Source organism: Melospiza georgiana, chromosome 3, assembly GCF_028018845.1.
Source record: "Melospiza georgiana isolate bMelGeo1 chromosome 3, bMelGeo1.pri, whole genome shotgun sequence".
NCBI classification, from domain to species: domain Eukaryota; kingdom Metazoa; phylum Chordata; class Aves; order Passeriformes; family Passerellidae; genus Melospiza; species Melospiza georgiana.
The window spans coordinates 34,210,459-34,230,099 of NC_080432.1; the positions used below are offsets into that span (position 1 = coordinate 34,210,459).

The 19,641-nt window shown below is 40.6% G+C and overlaps 1 protein-coding gene across 1 annotated transcript in view; it reads left to right on the top strand.

Annotated features, from left to right (window-relative positions):
- USH2A (usherin) overlaps positions 1-19,160 on the top strand; it is a 372,550-nt gene extending 353,390 nt beyond the window's left edge. Inside the window, exons 64-71 of the mRNA XM_058020039.1 lie at positions 2,624-2,833; positions 4,007-4,245; positions 4,823-5,040; positions 7,005-7,181; positions 8,407-8,490; positions 9,928-10,172; positions 12,339-12,569; positions 18,732-19,160. Coding sequence (XP_057876022.1) covers positions 2,624-2,833; positions 4,007-4,245; positions 4,823-5,040; positions 7,005-7,181; positions 8,407-8,490; positions 9,928-10,172; positions 12,339-12,569; positions 18,732-18,821 — 1,494 coding nt within the window. The 3' untranslated portion in view covers positions 18,822-19,160. The remainder of the gene's footprint in view (positions 1-2,623; positions 2,834-4,006; positions 4,246-4,822; positions 5,041-7,004; positions 7,182-8,406; positions 8,491-9,927; positions 10,173-12,338; positions 12,570-18,731) is intronic.
- The last annotated feature ends 481 nt before the right edge of the window (positions 19,161-19,641 follow it).

Genomic DNA, 19,641 nt, shown 5'->3' on the forward strand with positions numbered 1-19,641 from the left:
CCAGTAATGAATGCAGCTGTGGAAGCAGAAGTCAGCACTGGGACAAGAGAAGGCATCCCCACTGTCATTATCCTACTTTTCTCTCTTTCCCAGAGGTGACTGTTCTGACAGTAAAAACATTCAGGAATTCCAAGCCTTCTGTTTTGTCTTTTACTTCCTCCGAAATGCACATCAGTCCTGCACAAAATATAAGACCAAACAAGATTATGGGGAACAGAGTGTCCCAGGGTCAGAGGGACTCCTCTCTGCCATAAATCTCCTAGTTCTGTTGCACAAGAGGACCACACACTGCTTGAGATGGGGAAGAAACCCTCACTCTGTTCTGTGACAATGGCCATTTCTGGTTCCTGGCCCTTTCCTAGTAATAGGAAGAGGCTCCTTGGGGAAGTGATCATGGCACCAAGCCTGAAAGAGTTCAAGCATTTGAACAACACTCTTGGGTACACGGTGTGACTCTTGGGAATGGTCCTTGGCAGGGCCAGGAGTTGGACTCGATAATTTTTGTGGATGCCTTCCAGCTCAGCTTATTCTGTGATTCTGTGAATTAAGGCTTCTTTCTGAAATACGAGGTATGGGACCTACAATAGATGAGGGATTGATGAAGGGAGGAATCTCCATCCAACCCTCGGTGAAGTATTTGCTTCCCAAATGAGTTGCATCCCTCTCTCCTCCAAAATTCCTTGGCAATTCCATTCTGAAGCTGAATTCCTGCGCTACACAGGAAGGCTCTGTTCCTAGCTCATCACCTTCACTCTAGCTGTGGCAGCTTGCTCAGCAGGTCAGGCCCAGCGCTGTTACACTCCGTGCTCATTGAGGCCACAGCCTGGATGTAACTGGAGCATTGAGCCCAGGTAAGCACTGAGCCAGTGCCAGTGCCACACTCAGAGCTGCTCTTTCCATGTGAGTTTTATTCTTTCCACAAAGAAATATGACCCTTGAAATGAATGACTGTGGGTAAATCTTTGTAGCAGCTGGAAATGAACTGAGATACAGGGTTTGACCTACTGCATTAAAGTGAACAGTTTGACTTTATGAATAGTTCACAACAGAGATGTATTACTGATTCCACTGAAATGAAAGTGCTTTGGCTGAGCATTTTTTGCAGGGCATCATCTCTGCATAGGATGGTTCTGTACATTACTGATGGAATCAGGCAGGATCTTTGGGTTTGTGATTGGCAGACCACAACCTTCAAATTCACTTTAGTTGTTTTTATCCCTTTTCCTTCCCCAGGCTCCTTGTAAAGTGTCCTGTGTTCTTGGAAGTTATTATTGCAATCTGGAAGGATTCAGGGTCAATTTTGAACACCTCTTACTTCTAAACCTCCTGTTTTGTTTCAAGACATAGTCCCACCATTCCCGTCCCCAGGACCAGTGCCCAAAGTAGATCACATAAGAATGTGTTTTACTGTAGTTAGAGCTGCTCAAAATGAAAGCTTACTAAGGAATACTTACACTAAAAATCGCTCAGACAGTCCTCTTGTATTGCCATTTAGATCTATCATTCTGATTGATCACTATGTGGTTGGCTAATATTGAGTCTAATTTAACCCTATATGCTCATGCATCCATCTATTCTGTCTATTGTTTCTGACATTCTACAAATTACTTACTCATGCAAATGATGACCTAAGGCAACCTTTTATGATATTCGTGTTTAATTATACAAATGCTTTTTGATAAATAAGATTATACATCCTTCCATATGTTTATTCAGTCCTTGATGAAAGCAAAATTTAATTTTCATGCAGATTTGTTGGAGAGTGTGTTTAATAAGTGCTGAGTTTTATGTAGTCTGCAGATCACTCTGGTTTTGGGTAGCTGACAAAATCAGTAGGCATAGTTCATAGAGACATGTGGGTTTTAATCAGGCCTAATTCAAGCTGCTAATTTTTGAAATTTTGGAACTGAAGTCATTGCCTTTGTGCTTATGCAATAAAGCAAATGTTGTTGTGAAAATAAATGAGAGATGCCGAATTAATGACACACTTCAGTGGGCTTTATTTATATTACAAGTTACTGAAAATATTGCCAAATAACTGATACATTAATATTTTTAGGAGAGGGATGTTCCTGTAAAGCTCACTGGTTCTAATGAGTAACTTGAGTTTGGCTTGTGTGATTCAGTCAAGGTGAATGTAACTTTTAAGTGTCACCCAAGGCCAGGCTGAATTCATCGGGGCTACCTGCATACATGAAGAAAATGTGCAGAAGGGAGAAATTGTCAGGACCAGATATGAGTATCTTTGTTCAGATGTCTTTGAAAACACTGTTCTTGTTGATTGCAGCTCCTCCAGGAGTCCTCTTGGCATGGTGTGACACAGACCGGGGTAGGAATTCAGAGTGTGGGGATCAGGTATGAAGAAGACACGAGAGCACACACTGCCTGAGACATGACTTTTTCTTCTTTTCCCTAAGTGTGGCAGTGGGAAATATTCCACCCTTCTGTTAAGAAATTACTGGGTCAGCACAGGTGCTGACTGGCCATCAAGGGGCATTTTCCAGGAGTGCCATTGTGCCGTGTTTCACCCAGTGTCGGTGGAGCTGCAGTAGCCCCTCTGGCTAACAGCAGGTGTTCTGGAGGCCTGGGCTCTTTGCTGACAGTTTCTTTGTTGTGTTGGAAGGTGTGGTCAGTGAACTCGGTGGGCCGGACGCCCAGCAGCTGGTCCCGCTGCCGGACAGGCCCTGCCCCGCCCGAGGGCCTGGGAGCTCCCCTCTTCAGCACCGTGGCGTCCACTGTGGCTGTGGTGAGCATCAGCCCCCCTCTGAAGCCTAACGGGGTGGTCAGTATCTACAGGCTGTTTTCTAATGGTACCAGAGGGACTGATGTGGTGGTGAGTATTGTCAGCACTTTTTCTGTACTTCACTTGTATTTTCTAGCTTTAACAATTTTGTCATTACAAGCTGCTGCTGTTGGTCACAGACTGCCTTCCTCTCCTGGCTCCCATGGTTAGCTGCTCTGCACTGCACTGTCCTGTCTGTGAGCTTAAGCTGTCTACTGATTTCACATTACCCATTTATTCCTTCCAGTGCACTTGGCTGCGGCCGTGTCTGATTCAGCCAGCTCGTCCCACTGGTGCCTGCATGGCCTTCCTTTTCCATTCCCTCACACCTGCCATGCTGCTGGCTTGGCTCTGCCTCTGCCTCTGGCATCAAGGAGTACCAAGTGCTTCCCTTTGCTTGCTTGACTCTCTTCTTCTTATTTTTTGCTGAACTCTGCTGAACCACATGCTGCCAAATGAGAGCAGATGTTGCCCCTTGTTGGTGTTTTCTACATATTTTTATTTCTTTGGCTTCAAAAAAGCTTTACCAACAAATGACTACAGCAGAAAGGTGAAGTGGCAGTTCCTGTGGGGAGTTTCAGAGCAGGGCACTGATTCCTTTGCCAGAACTGCCAGGTCTCCCTTGCTGAGCTTAGGAAAGTTTCCTAACAGGCTCACCCAGCACAATGTCTGTTTGAATGCAGAAGAGCATCGTGTTGGCTCTTGACTCAGAAGCTCCTACCAGAGAGCACATTCTCCTGTCTGGGAGTCACCTGACCCACCAGACACATTGGTGTCATGCTGCCCAGCTCTGTTTCTTTCATCCACATTGAGGAAGCTTGTGAGATATGCATGATTATTTGCCAGCACATTTATCATGGAACTATTTTCCACATTAATTTATTTTCTGCTTCAGTACCACTTATCCCAGAGTCTTTCTTTAATGGCTTGCAGCTTCTCTGTTGCTGAGAATGACATTTGCAGTTGACATACAGTGGTCACAGCTCAACTAAAGATGTCCTGAGGCCCCTGATGGCATGGTCTTTTCCTTTGCAGAGCGTCCTTTAACTTCATAATGGGAGAAAAACACAGAGTTCCCATTACACAGCAGCTGCATTAGTGTCACACTTAAGGAACGTGCAGAATCTTCTGCCCCTCTTCTTCTGGGGTTAATTCACCTCCATAACTCTTATTTAGTACTTGTGCTGCTTGAAGCTGTGACAAGTTCCCTCTTCATTTTCACAGCTGTCAGAAGGGACTGCCACCCAGCAGACAATATACGGGCTAAAGCCTTTCACCACGTACTCCATTGGCGTGGAGGCCTGCACCTGTTTCAATTGCTGCAGCAAAGGGCCCATGGCTGAGTTCACCACGCAGCCAGCTCCGCCCTCGGAGCAGCCTCCGCCGCAGATCCGCACCGTGACCTCCAGGAACGCCTCTTTCCAGTGGAGCGCCCCGCAGTCACCCAACGGCATCGTCACCAGGTAGGAGCTGCCCCCCAGCTGAGCTGCACACCACCTCGGCTGGAGCTAGTGCCAGAGCAGTGTGAGCTGGAATTCCATGGCTGAGGGCACTGAACAGTTGTGGCAGTCACACACCTTCCTTGTCATAGTGGTGGTGACATTCCCTGTAGCCTGAACACTTTCTGGGAAGTTTTTACATGCGGTGATTGCTTTTCTCCTGAGCAGGATACTGGGGAGGATAAAGGTGGAGAGGATGAGCTATTGTGAGTGGAGATGATTGTCTGGCAGCTGTGGTTGTGTAATGAAATAGTTGTGAGTTCAGCTGGCAGTGATGAGAGAGCTGCAACTGGAGTTTCTTAGGCAAAAGTCCTGACTTGCAGAAGAGGGCAGCAAGGTAACAGGCATCAACAGTGAGTGTGACTTACTACCACAACTGCCCAGTTATCTGACAGTTAGGACCAAAATCTCCAAGAGAAAAACTGGGAACAGGTCTGTTTTCTTCTCCAGTAGCCGGACAGACAGCAGTTAGGACAAAATGTGGGATTGGCTTTTATGTTTTAGGGCCCTTCCTTCATCACAATCTCAACTTTGTTCTCAGCTATGAGCTCCACGTGTACATGGCGTGTCCTCTGAACCTACAGCCAGCAGTGAAGGCTTGCAGTCCTGGCCCAACTGAGGTGAAGTACACAGGGAAAGGACAGAGTGCCAACGTGTCCAACCTGGAGCCTTACACAACCTACAACCTGCGAGTTGTGTCCTACAACTCCGTTGGCAGTAGCGCCTCCGAATGGATCGGATTCACTACGGAAAAGGAGCGTGAGTATGAGAAATGGTTCACTGACCAGTCATGCCTGTCTCTGAGAGCCAAATTACTTCCTCACCTCTAGGAGAGAGGACATCCCCAGAAACCTCTTCTTCCCTGTCCCTGGTCACTGTGTCTCTGATGAACATTCATTGAAATTCTGCTCTGGGGCTTAACTGCTCATTCCTTCAAAAATATTTCTTTGCTCATCATCTGATGTCACATCCTCTATCGTGGGAGCCTGGAAACCTTTTATTTTACTGAAAATGGGAAGCAAAGCTGCAGAACATAAAATATTTTAAGTATTACCAGAAGGCTGGTGTGTAGTAATAAAAATAACGCCATAAATAATCCCTTGGAAAAGTGGAGATCTTGAAAGAGACCTGTTGATTGTTTTCAGGAACAATCTTATTGTCCTAATTCATGCCACACGTCTGCTAGGATTCATAAAAGTTTTCCTTGGATACCATCTGAATAACTGTATGCTTGTGAACACTGAAGTAAGAATTTTTGCTGTCCAACCACTGCAGGCAGTGCTTTAAGGCCATGTGGTGGTATGCTGGAAATTAAACATGCAGGACCTGTGCCTACAGGCAGAATAGATTTTGCCATCAAAACTGAATTTGTAGTAGTCTAACATCAGCTTTTATTAAAAAGATCTATAATGCTGTAGCCAGAGTCATTCCATAACAGATGAGATGGGCATTTCATCTCAGTCTGTCAGGTCAGGGCAAAGACAATGTTCACTTTTTATCTCATGTCAGGATTTCAGAATCACCTTTCTAAAAATCCCTTTTGCATCATTTGATAGTTCTGCCAAGTAATTACTCAAAATCTGTAATCTGATACATCCTTAGCTGAAAGTTTCAGGTGGAACAGGCCCAGATTTTTTTAATGTTACCACTGGGAAAAAAAACCCACACCAAAAACAAAGGAAAATAAACCACAAAAAGACAACCAGCCAACCAAAAAACAAACAAACAAAAGAAAGAGCCTTTATGTCCAAAGCTGTATTTTATTAAATTGCAAGTTAAGAGGCTGGAAAATTATTATGAACTTTTAAATGGAGAAAATTCATAAGGAACTGGTGAGACACATAGAACAAAAGGATTCAAAAGCAATTTTTAATCCCCCACCCACTAGATCCAAAGTCCTCTTCTTTCAGCCTTGCTTTTCTTGCCTTGCTGACCTCTTCACACCAGGTTTGCAGAGTCCCTCTGACTCCCTCCTTCCTCGAGTCTCTCTGACTGCTTTCTCTTGCCTTGAAGGCTTGCTTTAGTGACAGTGGGCAATTAGCAGCAAAGTGCATCTGGGCAAGCAGCTTTCTTGTGAGCAAAACAGCAAATACCAAATACGGGGCAGATGGCTTAATGGCAGCACCACAAGAAAGGACCACCTCAAACTTAAATGAAGTTCTTTTCAGCAAGCTGTTGAGCCCAACTGATGAACTCTTCCTCCCTGAAGTGAGTTCTGGGTTTCTTTTCTGTTTGCCTGCCATCTGTTCTCATTTTTCTGAAACCCCATGTTTTCATGTATGCGCACGTGTTTAAGATGATCTCAGCAATTTCTTGGGGCTTGCAAAAGAACCGTCTTCATAGCAGCTCCCACAGCCCAGCCTGCTGCAGTCAGGCTTTCACAACCTCCTGTGTCTCCCTGTCCTCTGCCTTAAGCTGGAACTTAGTTTATAGTTTTAGTGTCAGTACCACATACACAAAGGCAAAGGGAGGGAGTCCAATATTTGATTTCAGGATATATCTCTGCTTTCTCAGTGCAGAGGCTGGCATGCTACATCAGCTTTTTCTGTTCACCCTGTATCTTCCCTAATCATACACATGGATATGAGAGAGAGGGGGAGTGCATGAGGCAGAGAGCTTGTGTTCTGGAGAATCTCTTTCTCTTGGCTGTATAAATCACCAAATCACTTCTAGCCTATTGGCTAGAAATTCACAGAATTGATCTCTTTTTCCTTGTCCTGCAGCACCTCGGTACATGGCTCCATTCTCCGTGGTCAGCAATTTATCCGTCATCCACATTGACTGGAGCCGCACCTTCGTGCTGAACGGGCGCCTGAAGGAGTACGCGCTGACGGAGAGCGGGCAGCGCATCTACAGCGGATTCGACACCGAGCTCTACTTGCCAAGGACATCTGACAAAAGTCAGTTTCCCACAGCTTCCTCTCCGGGAGAGTCTGTTGAGTGAAATTAATAGTATTGTGTGCTGAACTTTAAAAAAAATTTCTCCATTGCAATCCCAAGCTAAGACCAAAGGAGTGTACAGCCACACCAAAAAATATCTAAAAAAAGTCTTTATAAAGAATTCCATTGAGCTAAGCTTTCTCTTTGTCTCAGTTTGGAAGACAGGAGTCTACTAAGGAAGGCAGGAGCCTCCCCACCCCTCCCCACCCCTCCAAATTGCTATAAATTTTAAATTAAGGGGCACTCAGGCAAAAATATGGGAGCAAGAATAACAGTTCTTTAATAGAGAAGAAATAATAAAAGGATAAAATAAACAATGCAGTGCACTTGAACAACACTGGAAGAGTCAGAACTCAACCTGACACCCTGTGGGTCAGGGTGTTGGTAGCAGTCCAATTGGAAATGTGGCTGCAGCCCTCCTGGAGTGTCAGGTGTGGTTCTGTTGGAGCAGGGATCCTGCAGAAAAAGGTGTAGTCTTCCTCTGAAGGTCCAGTGGAAGAAGAGGCAGCTGCTTTTCCTCTGGGAAATCCTGTGGAGAAGCCATGCTGGTGTTCCAGAATCTCCAGATTATATCTGGGTAGCAATGCTTGGCTCCTCCCTCTGGGTGGAGCATCTCACAATGGGATGTTACAGGTCTTATCAGTCATGCAGTGACATTCAATAGTCTGTTATCAGCAGATGTCCCCTCTCGAGGGAGGAGCGGTTGTTCTGTTTTGATGACGTTGCAATGTCATATGTCAAAGAATTCTGTAATTTATTTTTTGTCTTACTGATTACTGCAATAGTGCTAATGCTTTATTTGTTTTAATTCAAATGTTCTTAATATGTTTGTTTTAGCCATGAATGAAGTATGAGGGATTTAGGGTGAAGTGGTGAAAAAACTGAAAGTTGCCAGAAATATTGGAAAAGGAAGAATTTAGTAGTGAAAGAGGAACATAATTTGTAGCAACATCATAGTGATGATTGCTTATGATCTGCCATGATTCATAGTTTAGAATTTCAATACCAATGTGTAAAGAATTGTGAAGCTCTGATATGGGGTTCAGGTGGATTATGATGGGTTATGTGCTATTCCTGCCTTGTTTCTTTAGACCTGCCTGTTTGCTGGTAAATAATGGTGAAAAGCAGCACCTAAATAATTTTTATTTCTGCTGCTGACAGTATTTTCTAATTCTTTTTGCTCAGCCTTTTTGTTTCAAGTGACCTGCATCACTGATGAAGGGAGTGCCATGACACCAGTCATCAAGTACAACGCTGGAGAGGGAGTTGGTAAATACATGAAGAAATTACCTAGCACCTGTTCATTTGATGTGTTTGTGCTTGAAATTTGGTATTAGTGCATGCCAGGCAGGATGGCATCTCACTGCAGGAGCTTCCTTAGTGCCTTGTTTATGAGGTATGTAGGTAATGTGCTTTTTTTGCCATATATGGATTTCTGTTCTTTACATCACAGAATTATTGAGTCCTTTAGGTTGCAAAGGACCTTTAAGATCATTGAGTCCAATTATCATAGAATCATAAAATGGTTGGGTTGGAGCTTCCAGCCCCCTGCCATGCAGGACATCTTCCACTAGACCAGGTTTCTCAAAGCCCCGTTCTGCCTGGCCTTGAACACTTCCAGGGGTAGGACAATTCTCATTATTATCTTCAGATCTTCTCCTAAGATATATAATATTCTTTCTTTTATTTTTACCTAAGTATATTGCTCCGAAATGCTACGCTTTTTTCTGCTAAGTTTCTTGTTTGAGCTATTTCTAACTGAATCAATTAACTGGTTTAATTAAGTTCTTTTTTATGTGGCATCTTGTTCAGCCTTTTAAAATAAATCTGCCTTATATTTGCAATTAGTCTTTACTCTGCATTTCCTTTATATCCCTTTTCATGCTTTCACTCCATTATCCTGCAGAATTTCAGGCAAGGCTGCCTTAAAGGCATTATAAAATGTTCCCAGTTGCTCTGCATCCGCCACCTTCCACACTCTGTCCCTTTGTTCTTTTGATTGCTGCTTTTACCCAGAGTCTATTGAAAACTTGAATGGCACTGTGGGCAACTTGCAGAGGAGGCTTGCAAGCAAAGGTGTTGAAAATTCCTTGGCCAAGAGTTTGGTTATATATGTAGGATTCCAATTAACCAGGAAATACTGTCACTGAGATTTCTTACACTTTTGTTGTGTATAAGCAAAGCCAACCAAGTGACTGGTTTGTTTTCTGGCAGGTGGGGGAAAGGACTAGTAAAATTTTTCATGTTGCTCGCATTTGTATTAATGTGTTAAAACCTTCCTCCCTCTCTTTTGTTAACTGCACAGGCCTGCAACTGCACAGTTGTTCTGGAGAGAATGTCCTCTATCTGTGCTGCTCTGAAATTACTGTAGTAATTTCCACTCTTCAAGGTTACTTGGAGAACCCTTTTTTCCTCACATTCCACCACCACCACCTCCTTTCAGAAGAGCTGCTGATGCAGTGGTGATTTCCAGCCTAAGCAGCAATGCCAGAGCTTTAAGCAGGGTCTCTTGAGGGCAGTAAGTTTTTTATTGCAGCCCGCTAGCATATTGAACCATTATGCCACCTTGAACATAAGTGCAAATAAGCACATGACGACAAAATTACTTAAATTTCTGCCTAATTTATTAGCAAGGAAAGGGATGGCATATTGTTAAATGCTTCTTGAAATAACTGTCCCTTTCTCCCCTAATCCCTCTTTTTACAGGTCTGATCTTGACAACACCTGGAGAGAAGGACAAAGCAGAGTCCAAACGTGCAAAATTCTACAACGAGTTGTGGTTTGCAGTGCTGATGGTAGTTCTAGGTTTGATCCTCTTGGCTATTCTTCTCTCCTTAATTCTTCAGAGGAAGGTCCACAAGCAACCCTATGCACGAGACAGGCCTCCTTTAGTTCCACTCCAGAAAAGAACATCACCAATGAGTGTGTATTCATCAGGTGAAACCCATCCGGTATGTTTGGAAAAATGCAACCAGTGTATATCCATGATACCTGCCCTGTCAAACACACACACACACACACACACACACACACACACACACACACACACACAGACTTTTTCTTCCTCCTTCTAACAGTTTGTTGCACACTTGGTTGCCAAGTGGAGGCTGTTCAGTGTAGGGAAAGGGCTGTCTGGTCCCATATGGTTCCATGTGGGGACACCAAGCAGGGTTACAAGAGCTTAGTCCGAACAGAGCTCTGGGACACCTGGTATGCAGGCCCTGAAATGCTTCTGATGCCCAAGACAAACTTTGGATCTGGAGTCACCTCACATTAGCTGACATCTGCAGTAGAGCTGAGAAGTCTTTGGCATGCTGTGAGAAGGTAGATGATAAAATGTGCTTTTTCAGAGGAACCTTTCACGAGTTCCCAGCTGCCTGCTGTGGATGGCTAACCAGGATCAATCTGACAGTCTTTGTCAGGTATCCAGGAGATATGCCTGCAAAGAACAAGACTTAGGGAGAGGCTTTATTTCTTGCCAGTATCCATCTACCACCCAGCTGGACTGCTCTAGGACAAGCTGCATGCCAGGAAGGTTTGGAGTAGAGTGAGAGTAATCAGGGAAAAAGCTTGAAAACTTCACAAAATGCATGTGTGTTTTTGCACATGGACCCACAGTGGGGCCATCAGAGTGGTGGAAGGAGGGCTGCTGGGAAGTGATAAAGAGGAAGGCTCTTTTTATCCTGAGAAGTTATAACTCTGAAAAAGAACACATAAAAAACATGTTCCATCATGTAGCAGAGTAGTAGCGCTATCCTACCCCTTGAAAAAACACAACAAAAGGAATATGGCAGTTGTTATGGGATTGAGAATGGGAGCAGCCATGCCTTCCATTTTCATGCTTCTTCCAGGCACAGGCCATGAAATGATTCTTCTTGTCACTTCTCAGCTTCTTTTTCCTGTGAGCACCATCAAGCAGCATAGTGACTCCTGCATCCTTCACGCATTCTGTTCCTTCTTGTCTTGGTGCCAAGACACTGCATCTGTGCCTCAACCAAGAAGCTCTTGGAAACAATGGGATTTCCAGTGTGCCCCTTCTCCTGGCAAAGGCTAAGAGCATAAGAAACTTTTTTTTTTGGTCTCATGGTTTTGATTCCTTTTCCTCTACAGTCTGTCATCTTGTGTTATTCCTCTTGACTTTAAAATGTCTTTGCTGTTGGCATGCCTGCACAATTCCTTTCCATGTTCCTGCTCTTTCTTTTATTTTCTTTTTTTTTTTCTTTACTTTTCTTTATCCAGCAGCTCTTGGACTTAATAGAAAGAAAGATTTTTAGTGCAGCAGTTGAAGGACTGATCTGAGAAGTTAGGGTAGAGCTATTATGGAGTGGCAAAATTGCTTATTTTACAATTGTTAGTGAGGTCATGGCAAGCAATGCTGGCTACACACACAGTACTTGACCACTTAAAAATTAAATGGTGCCTGGTCTTTGCCAGTTCCCCTGCTCCCCCACATCCTGCTGCACTGCTCTCCCTCACAGAGCTGCAGCTAATTCACACCCTCTGTCAGGTACCCCTACACTGCAGCTTGCCCTGCCCTAATGCTTTCCCTCCCTCTCTTTGATCTCAGTTTGAAACTATTGCTGACACGTCCGATTCGTCAAGCAGCGTCACTCTCAAAAGATACACGACGCACTTTGAGGTAGAGTCCTCAGCTTGCAGAGTGGCCAGACGTGCGGTGTGTCAGATGACCCAAGCATGCACAAAGGCATCTGACACTGCATGTTTCTCCTGGTGGGTGATGATTTTTCCCCTGGTGATGAAAAGATCTGCAAACATCCTCTTGCTGTGCAAGTCTAGACTATCACAAAAATCTTTGGACTTCTGCTTGTTGGTACTTTAAAAAAAATTAGGAAGAAGAAAAGAGAAAAAATGGAGAAAATTCTGGTTTAGCGTTGGTGGGTTTTTTGTTTTGTTGGTTTTTTGTTTGTTTTTAATGATATGATTGTTCTACAGTAATGAAAGGTCTGGGCTTTTTTTATTCTGTTTATAAAACTGCATGATTTTGAGGCATGGTTTTCTCTGTTCCCTTCCACTCCTGCTTTCATTTTGCTCAGCTAAATTATTTAAAACCATGCCCTATATATTTTTTTATTTATTACTTTGTGTCTACCTGACAGGGACTGGCAGATACGAAAATCCCGGGGGCAGGTTCTCCCACGAGCAACCGCAGTTTCCGTCTGGGAGCCGGGGGCAGGAGGCCGAGCCAGGGCCAGCTGAGCCGCACGTACTCCCCCGCCTCTCTCCACCGCAGTGTCAGCCAGCTGCTCAACCTCTACGACAAGAAGACCTTTGATGACTCACCTTGGGATGCCATCCTTCACAACCACCGCGCTACTGGCCGGGGCTTGGTAAGGGCTCCTGCCCCCCTGGGGTGCTGCTGCGTGTCACCTGATAGAGATTTGTTTGTTCTGTTGGAATCATGAGATGTCTAAATGTCATGACTGCCTGGAGATGCAGCCAAAAGGCCTAGAAGGACATGGCCATAGCTTAGATCCTCAAAATTCTTCAAGTCTACTGTTCTCTGCTAGAGTTGCAGGTGATCACACACTGCTCTTACAGGATGCAAGTGATCCATGTGCATCTCTTTATGGTTTCCATTGAACTATTAACTCCATGGTTACCAAGGAAATGTACCTTGAAGAATTCCCTTCAGTTTGGTGGTTTTTTTTCTTTCCATGCAATTCAGCAAATGTACATGTCTGAGGTGGGATGTCTTGGCATCCTTTGCACATTTAGAGCCAGAGGCAGGAGGTTGTGTTCCAGTGACTCCTGTTCTGTTAACTGGGACTCAGGTGCTGATGAGATCTGCTCTCTGTCCTCTGCTCAGTCGCAATGCAGAGATTATGTGAGTGCTCAGATCTCCTGGCATTTGTGACAAATTAATTCAAATTCTGCCCACATGGGACTAGAATAAGATTAGGGGGGCAGGCAAAGTATTTCTCTTTTAATACAGGGCAGAACCAGACAGTGTCGTCAACAGGGATCTGAACACACAGATACAGGACATGATTTCCAAGCCAAGGACAGTGATGACCTCCCTTCCTCCTTGTCACCAGGAAACAGGCTTTTTAACTTCCAACCTTCCCTGACCAAATGCATGAGAAGGGCTGCAGTGATCAGTGAGACAGACATGAATTTCCTTCGTAAAAAATATGAAAATTAAGGTTCCTAAAAAGCACCCATAATGGGGGTGAAGGACCTATGAGGTAGTAACAGAATTAGATGGTTAGTGAGTGCAAGTTAGTGAGTGGGGCTTGTCCAAAATGCAAATGAACTGGAGGATAGTCTGATACATAAATCCAAGCAGCTTCCTCAGACTTTCACCTTCAGTTCACCAAACACCTGGAAGGGCTGGAACATATGGGCTTACCACAGAGTAGGGGTGTTGGTTCCATCACTGTCAAACCCACTTAGACCCCAAGAGCCGGACCAAGGAGGCCAACAGGGTAGTGATAACTGTAGGCAAAACCCTTCTAGGTACAGCTTAACCTCCAGCCTGCACTCTGCAGCTCATGGACTTGCCAATCCAGGGGTATCATGAGTCAGCCTTCCCATTTTCTCAGAGCTATTGAATCCTTGTGATTTAATTCCCTGGGGACTAACAGCTCACCAGGGTGCCCCTTTCTGTGCTCTCATTAGCCAAAAGAACAGCTCCTGCTGCTCAGAGGGAGCTCTTGCTCCAGCCACTTACCCTGGGCTGACACCAGGACTTGGTTGAGGATGCAACCCCCCCCATGTGCACATTAGAATGAGTTTAAAATACTGCAGTGAGTTTCAGGAGTGGCAGAAGCCAGACAACAAAAATTTTCATTTTCCTTTTGGTGGCAGACAACCCTCACAGCATGAGCTCAGCTGCTTTAGCAAGTCAGCAGCTTTTCTGTCTATCAACCTCACATTAGATATGTGTACAAAACAAATACAAAAATTGTATTTGTTTTGGTTTAGGATGAATTTGACAGGAAAATTTTAAAGAGGATTTTTTAGAAAGTAGATTTAAGTTTTTGGTTTTTTTAATTAGTTTGAGAAAAGTTATTTTGGAGAAAAGTGGAAAAATGTTTATTTAATAGGTATTTATTAGTATAAAAAATGAAGAATAATAATAAATTTTTTTTTGTGGCTTTAAAAGAGATGATAAATTTTGAAAGTTTTTTGTGGTTTGTAATTTGGTTCATTTAGTTTTTTATTCGTTTTTTTGGTTTTGAAAATGTGGGTGAGTTGGTGTTTTTTTGGATGTTTAGAGTAGGTTTAAATAGTTTTCAGAAAAGGAAAAAAATTATGGTTCAGGAAATTGTTTTGTTTAGTTAGTTAAAATGTAGTTAAAAGTAAAGGAGAGTTTCATTTTGTTGTTTGCACTGTAGATAATATAATTTAGGAGCTGGAATGTGGAGAAGTGAGTGCAGTTTTTGAAAATAAATTGTGTGGTGTATTTTTGGGTTTTTTTTTGTTTTTAGAATTAGTTTAAAAGGTGTAAAATTTATTTTTGGGTTAAATTGATGAATGGGAATATAATTTAGTATTATAAACTTACTTCAGAATATTTTATATTTATATTGTTAACTATATACAGAATATATAGCTATATATAGATAGATAACAATAGTAATATTTAGTAATTAGTGATATTTATAGTTTTATATATATTTATATATAATTTTTATTTAATAATTAGATTTTTTTGGGTATATATGGTGTAGTTTTATTTTTTTATATTAGTTAAAATGTGTAATTTGGTTTTTTATGAATGGGTCTGTTTATATTTGAGATTGAATTGATTTAAACTTTTTAAAATAAATTTTTGATATGTGTTATTGAGATTTCGGTTTTGTTTATTGTATATAGGGATTGAGATTGGGTAGGGTTTGTTGTGTTGGTGGAATTTTGGTTGTTAATTAGGTGGGTTTTGTTAATATTTTTAAATTTAAAAATATTTTTATTTAATTTTTTTTCTGGTGGTTTTTAATAGTTTAATGTATGTTTAAAATTTTATTTGTAGTTGGTATATGGTAGGGGATATGGTATAATCATTTAATTATATGTTTTTTAGTTTAGATGTTGATAAGACTGTTTTTGAAATCAGTTTTGTTGTTTAATTTAATTTTTTAGGGGTATTATATTTTTAATTTACTTATTTTTAAGGTTTATTTTAAGGTGTTATGGGTTGTAATGTGAGGTATAGGGTAGATCTTTAGTTATTTTGTGGTGTTTTTTATTATTGTTAGTATATAGTGTTTATTGTGGGGTGTTTGGGGCAGTGTGATGGAGTTAATTTGTTAGGTTTTTTATATTTATATTTGGATTATTGTTTATATTGCAGAGGTTTTATTTGTTTGGTTTGTTTGATGGTAGTATATATTTTATAGATAATTTGAAAAATATTGTTTATGATTAAATTTATTTTTTAGTTTTGTATTTATTTACAGGTGGTATTTTTTTAGGATTTGAGGTATTATGGGTTTATTGAGTTAAGAATAATTATTTGCATTGGTAATTTAAGTTTTTGATTATTTTGTAGTTTGTTGTTTTGGTGTTTTTTATTAGTTTGATTTTTGGGGATATGGGTATTTATATGGTGGATTTTTATAGATAGTTTTTTTATTTTGGTAGTGATGTTTTTTTATTTTTTAGTAGTTTGAATTGGGGTTTTTTTAATTTGAATTAGGGTTTCTTTTGTTATTTTTACAGAGTATTGGTTATTACTTATGAATTAGTGTAGAGGTAATGTTTTGGGATTTTTTGATAATGTTTAGGCTTAGTTGAAAGGTTTTGAGTTTAGTAACTTGGTTTGATTTATGTTTTTTTAGTAGCTGTTGTAAGTTCTTGTGTGGAGTTTTATATGGTTGTTTTTAATTTTTGTTTTATTTTTATAATGTGATTAGAATTATTAGTTTTATTTTTATAATGTGATAAGTATTATCATATCAATAAGAATCCATTATTTTTATAATGTGATAGGAATTTATTTACAGTCTTTTAGTAAAAAGAGCGTAATTTTTTTGTTGGTCATTGGTTGGATGGTGGAGTTTTTTTAGTTTGTGTTATTTCTATTTCATTTTTTTTTGTTTATGAGATTAAAGGTTTTATATTTAGGCTAAATTGTAATTATTTTTGAAAGTTTAGAGTGATTTAGTTTTTTTAATATGGGTGTGTTGTGTGATGAGTGTAATTTATTTGTTTTATGTGGTATTAGTGATAAGGTGGGTAGAGGGAATTTTTGTTTCGAATATTTATTTTAGTGTTGCCAGTTGGGATATTAGGACGAGTTGTATTTTGATGTTGATTATTTTTGAGGTGGCTTGGATCTTTTTATAGGTTAACTTTTTTTTTTGGAGTGTAGTTGGTTTTACATTTTTTGTAATTTTGGTTTTGGAATTTTATTCATTGATTCTGAGTTTTATTAGGTATTTTTTGGTAAAGGCTTCAAGATAGATTATGGGTTTTATTTGTAAAGTAGAGCATGTTTTTTATATTTGGTTTTGATTTGATTGGGTTAAGGGTTATTGTATGAGTGATTTTTTTGTTTGATTTGGGTAAAGGCTTGTTGTTTAGGGTTTAATTGGAAAGTAGTTTTTTGTGGGTGATTAGGTGGAGAGGGCTTATAATTTGGTTGTATTTAGAAATATGTATTTTTTAAACGTTTATAGTGTTTAGGAAAGTTTGTGGGTTGTTTTTGTTGGTTGGTGGAATTGTGAGTTTGATGTTGGTGGGAATTTGATGTTGTTTATTTTGTTTTTTATTTTTAGGAGCTTGATTTTTTAAAGTTTTTAAATGTTGTTTAGTTTTTGATGGTGAAATTGGTTTTTTGGAGAACTTGGATGATTTTTAAAATATTTTTATTGTTTTATTTATTATATAATGATCTTATTGATGTAGATGGTTTGGAGTTTTAATTTTTTTTTGTGTAGTTTGGATTAGTTTATGGTAGATGGTGGGATTGTGTTTTTATTTTTGGGGTAGTTAGGTGTATTGTATATTTTTTATTGTAAAAATTGTGTTAGGGATAAAATTTGAGTTATTTTTGGATAAGAGAATAAGTTTAGGGATTAAAAAGGCATTAAAATGTTTTAAAAGTTTAGGAATTAGAAGTTTAGGGATTAGAAATATATGAAGGTTTTTGTTTTGAGAGATTATGATTTTATGGTTATTGATTGCTTTTTTATTATAGAGGAAGTATAATTAAAATATAATTAGTATAGGTTTTTTATTTTTTTGGATTATGTGTTGGATGTTAAAAAATGTCTTGGCGATGTTATTACTGGTACATTACTTTGTTGTTTTGGATTTTTTGTTTGTATTGGAGTTTTAGTTTGGTATGTTTGGTGTGGTAGTGGTTAGTGGTGGAGTTACTTTATTTAAGGTATGATAGTCTACAATTAATTTTTAGTTTTGTAGATTTGTGTATGTTAAATTGGGTTGTTGAAGGGTGAGTGGGTTTTATTGAGTATTTTTTTGGCTCTTAGTTTATGGTTTATTTTGTGGATGGGGATTATGGCATTTTGAGCTGTTTTGTACTGTTGGCAGTGCACTGTTGAGGTGGCAGCTGGTATTTGTTGGTTTTTTATTTTTAGGAGTTTTATTGTAGATGGGTTTTTTGATAGTTTAGGTAAGGTGTTTAATTGCTTAATGCTCTTTGTTTTTATAGCCAGTATCTCAAACACTTACTTGAGGTTTTTTGGGTTTTTGAAATACTTACTTTGGAGGAAGTCCATGCCTAAAATGCATGGGGCTTCTGGGCTAGTTACAATATGGTGTTTCTTTTATTCATTTTTAGTTAGAGTCTTATCAGTGCATTGTTTTACATTGCCCTGAACAAACCCAAGACAAGGCTCTGCTCCTGTGTTGCTCAGCTACTCTCTTGCAAAAAAACCTCCTGCAATGTTTTTGAGTCAGTTCTTTCTCTTTATTATACACAGTATCTTAGGAATGGTGGTTTCAAGTTTGGTTTGTCCAGCCTGCAAATCAATCTAGTCAATGGTGGCAGTGGCCCAGGACACAAACCTGCACTAACACTGCTAGTGCCCTCTTTATGCTATGGAAATGTTTATTTCTCTCCTGCTTTCAACTTTCTCCTAATGCAGGAGTGCAAGTGGAAAGTCAGGCACTCCCTTGGAAGCTTGAAGAACAAAATTTTACCTAAATCATATGTGAGGAGGTTGTTACACAAAACAAAAATGTAAACATGTATTTTTTCTTTTCATGGCTCCAAGTTCCCCAGTGCACTGTAACAAACACTATATTATTGACTATTCATCAGATATATAGAGTAATTAAAGGGATTGATTGTGTTTTTTTTTTAACTTACTGCTTATTGTGAAAATCTAATTGCCATGGATTCAAGTGCTTGAATGCTTTAGGTTCTTATCTTATCCTGGGAGGAAAAGTAGGACATAAGAAATGCACTTATTTATCTATTTTAGAACCAGTTTTAGTGGGGAGGAGGAAAGAGAAATGAAGGAATCACCTTTAGTCTGGTATAGCTTTGGCTGATATTCTCTCTTTTCCCTTCCTTACAGTATGTAGATGAAGAAGATCTTGTCAATGTCATCAAAGGCTTCAGCACTGTCACCAAAGAGCACACCACATTCACTGACACCCACCTCTGAAGAACTAAACCAGCTTTTCTAGAAAGTGGAAGTGGGTAACTTGCCAAAAGCAGCCTGCACGGCCTTTGCAGGCAGGGATAGGGCTGCTGTTTCCCCACCCCTTGCCCTGGAGTTAATAGATAAAACTGGTTTTTGGGAGGGGACTGGGGAGGGAGGGTAAGTTGGCCTTTTTTTCAACATCCCTTTCACTGTGTAGTAAAAACTGTGAGCTAGCACTGACACCTCAGAAAGGTAGAGAGTAGTTTGACAATCCCCCAGTCATACAGTAGCAAAAGACTGAAGGTAGAGGCTCCCATCTTTGTCTCTCATCCAGCTTTCCCAGCTGAGGAGGGTTGTAGGGGCAGGGGAGGGAGGGGCGGGGGGCAGGGTAGCATGTTTGGTACGTAAGTCTTTTACATGTCCAAAAACCAGCATGTGGCTAAAAGGGGCCTGCATGGCCAAATGTCCATGTTTTCTCCTGGCCTGACAGAGCTCCACCACAAAATTTTGTTCATGTACAGGTGAATAAACAGCACTAAAGGAATTCTTATGAAGTTGTTGTAACCTTTGTGTTCTCTCACTCCGTCTTCCCCTCCCTCTCAGGTCAAGTTAAAAAACCCAACAAAACAGGTCATTAATAAATGCTGAACTCCAAGCATGCTTTTTCACTTGCTGTCACATCCTTCCTTTCTCCTTATGTATTACTAATCCACAGGCAATAAAACTTGTTCACCATTCACAGTAAACTAGGTGCAAACAGCAAGCAGCCAGTGTGACACAGGTATGAAATACCATGTCAAGGCACTTGAAATTGAGAATTATTACACCATGACAGTAAACC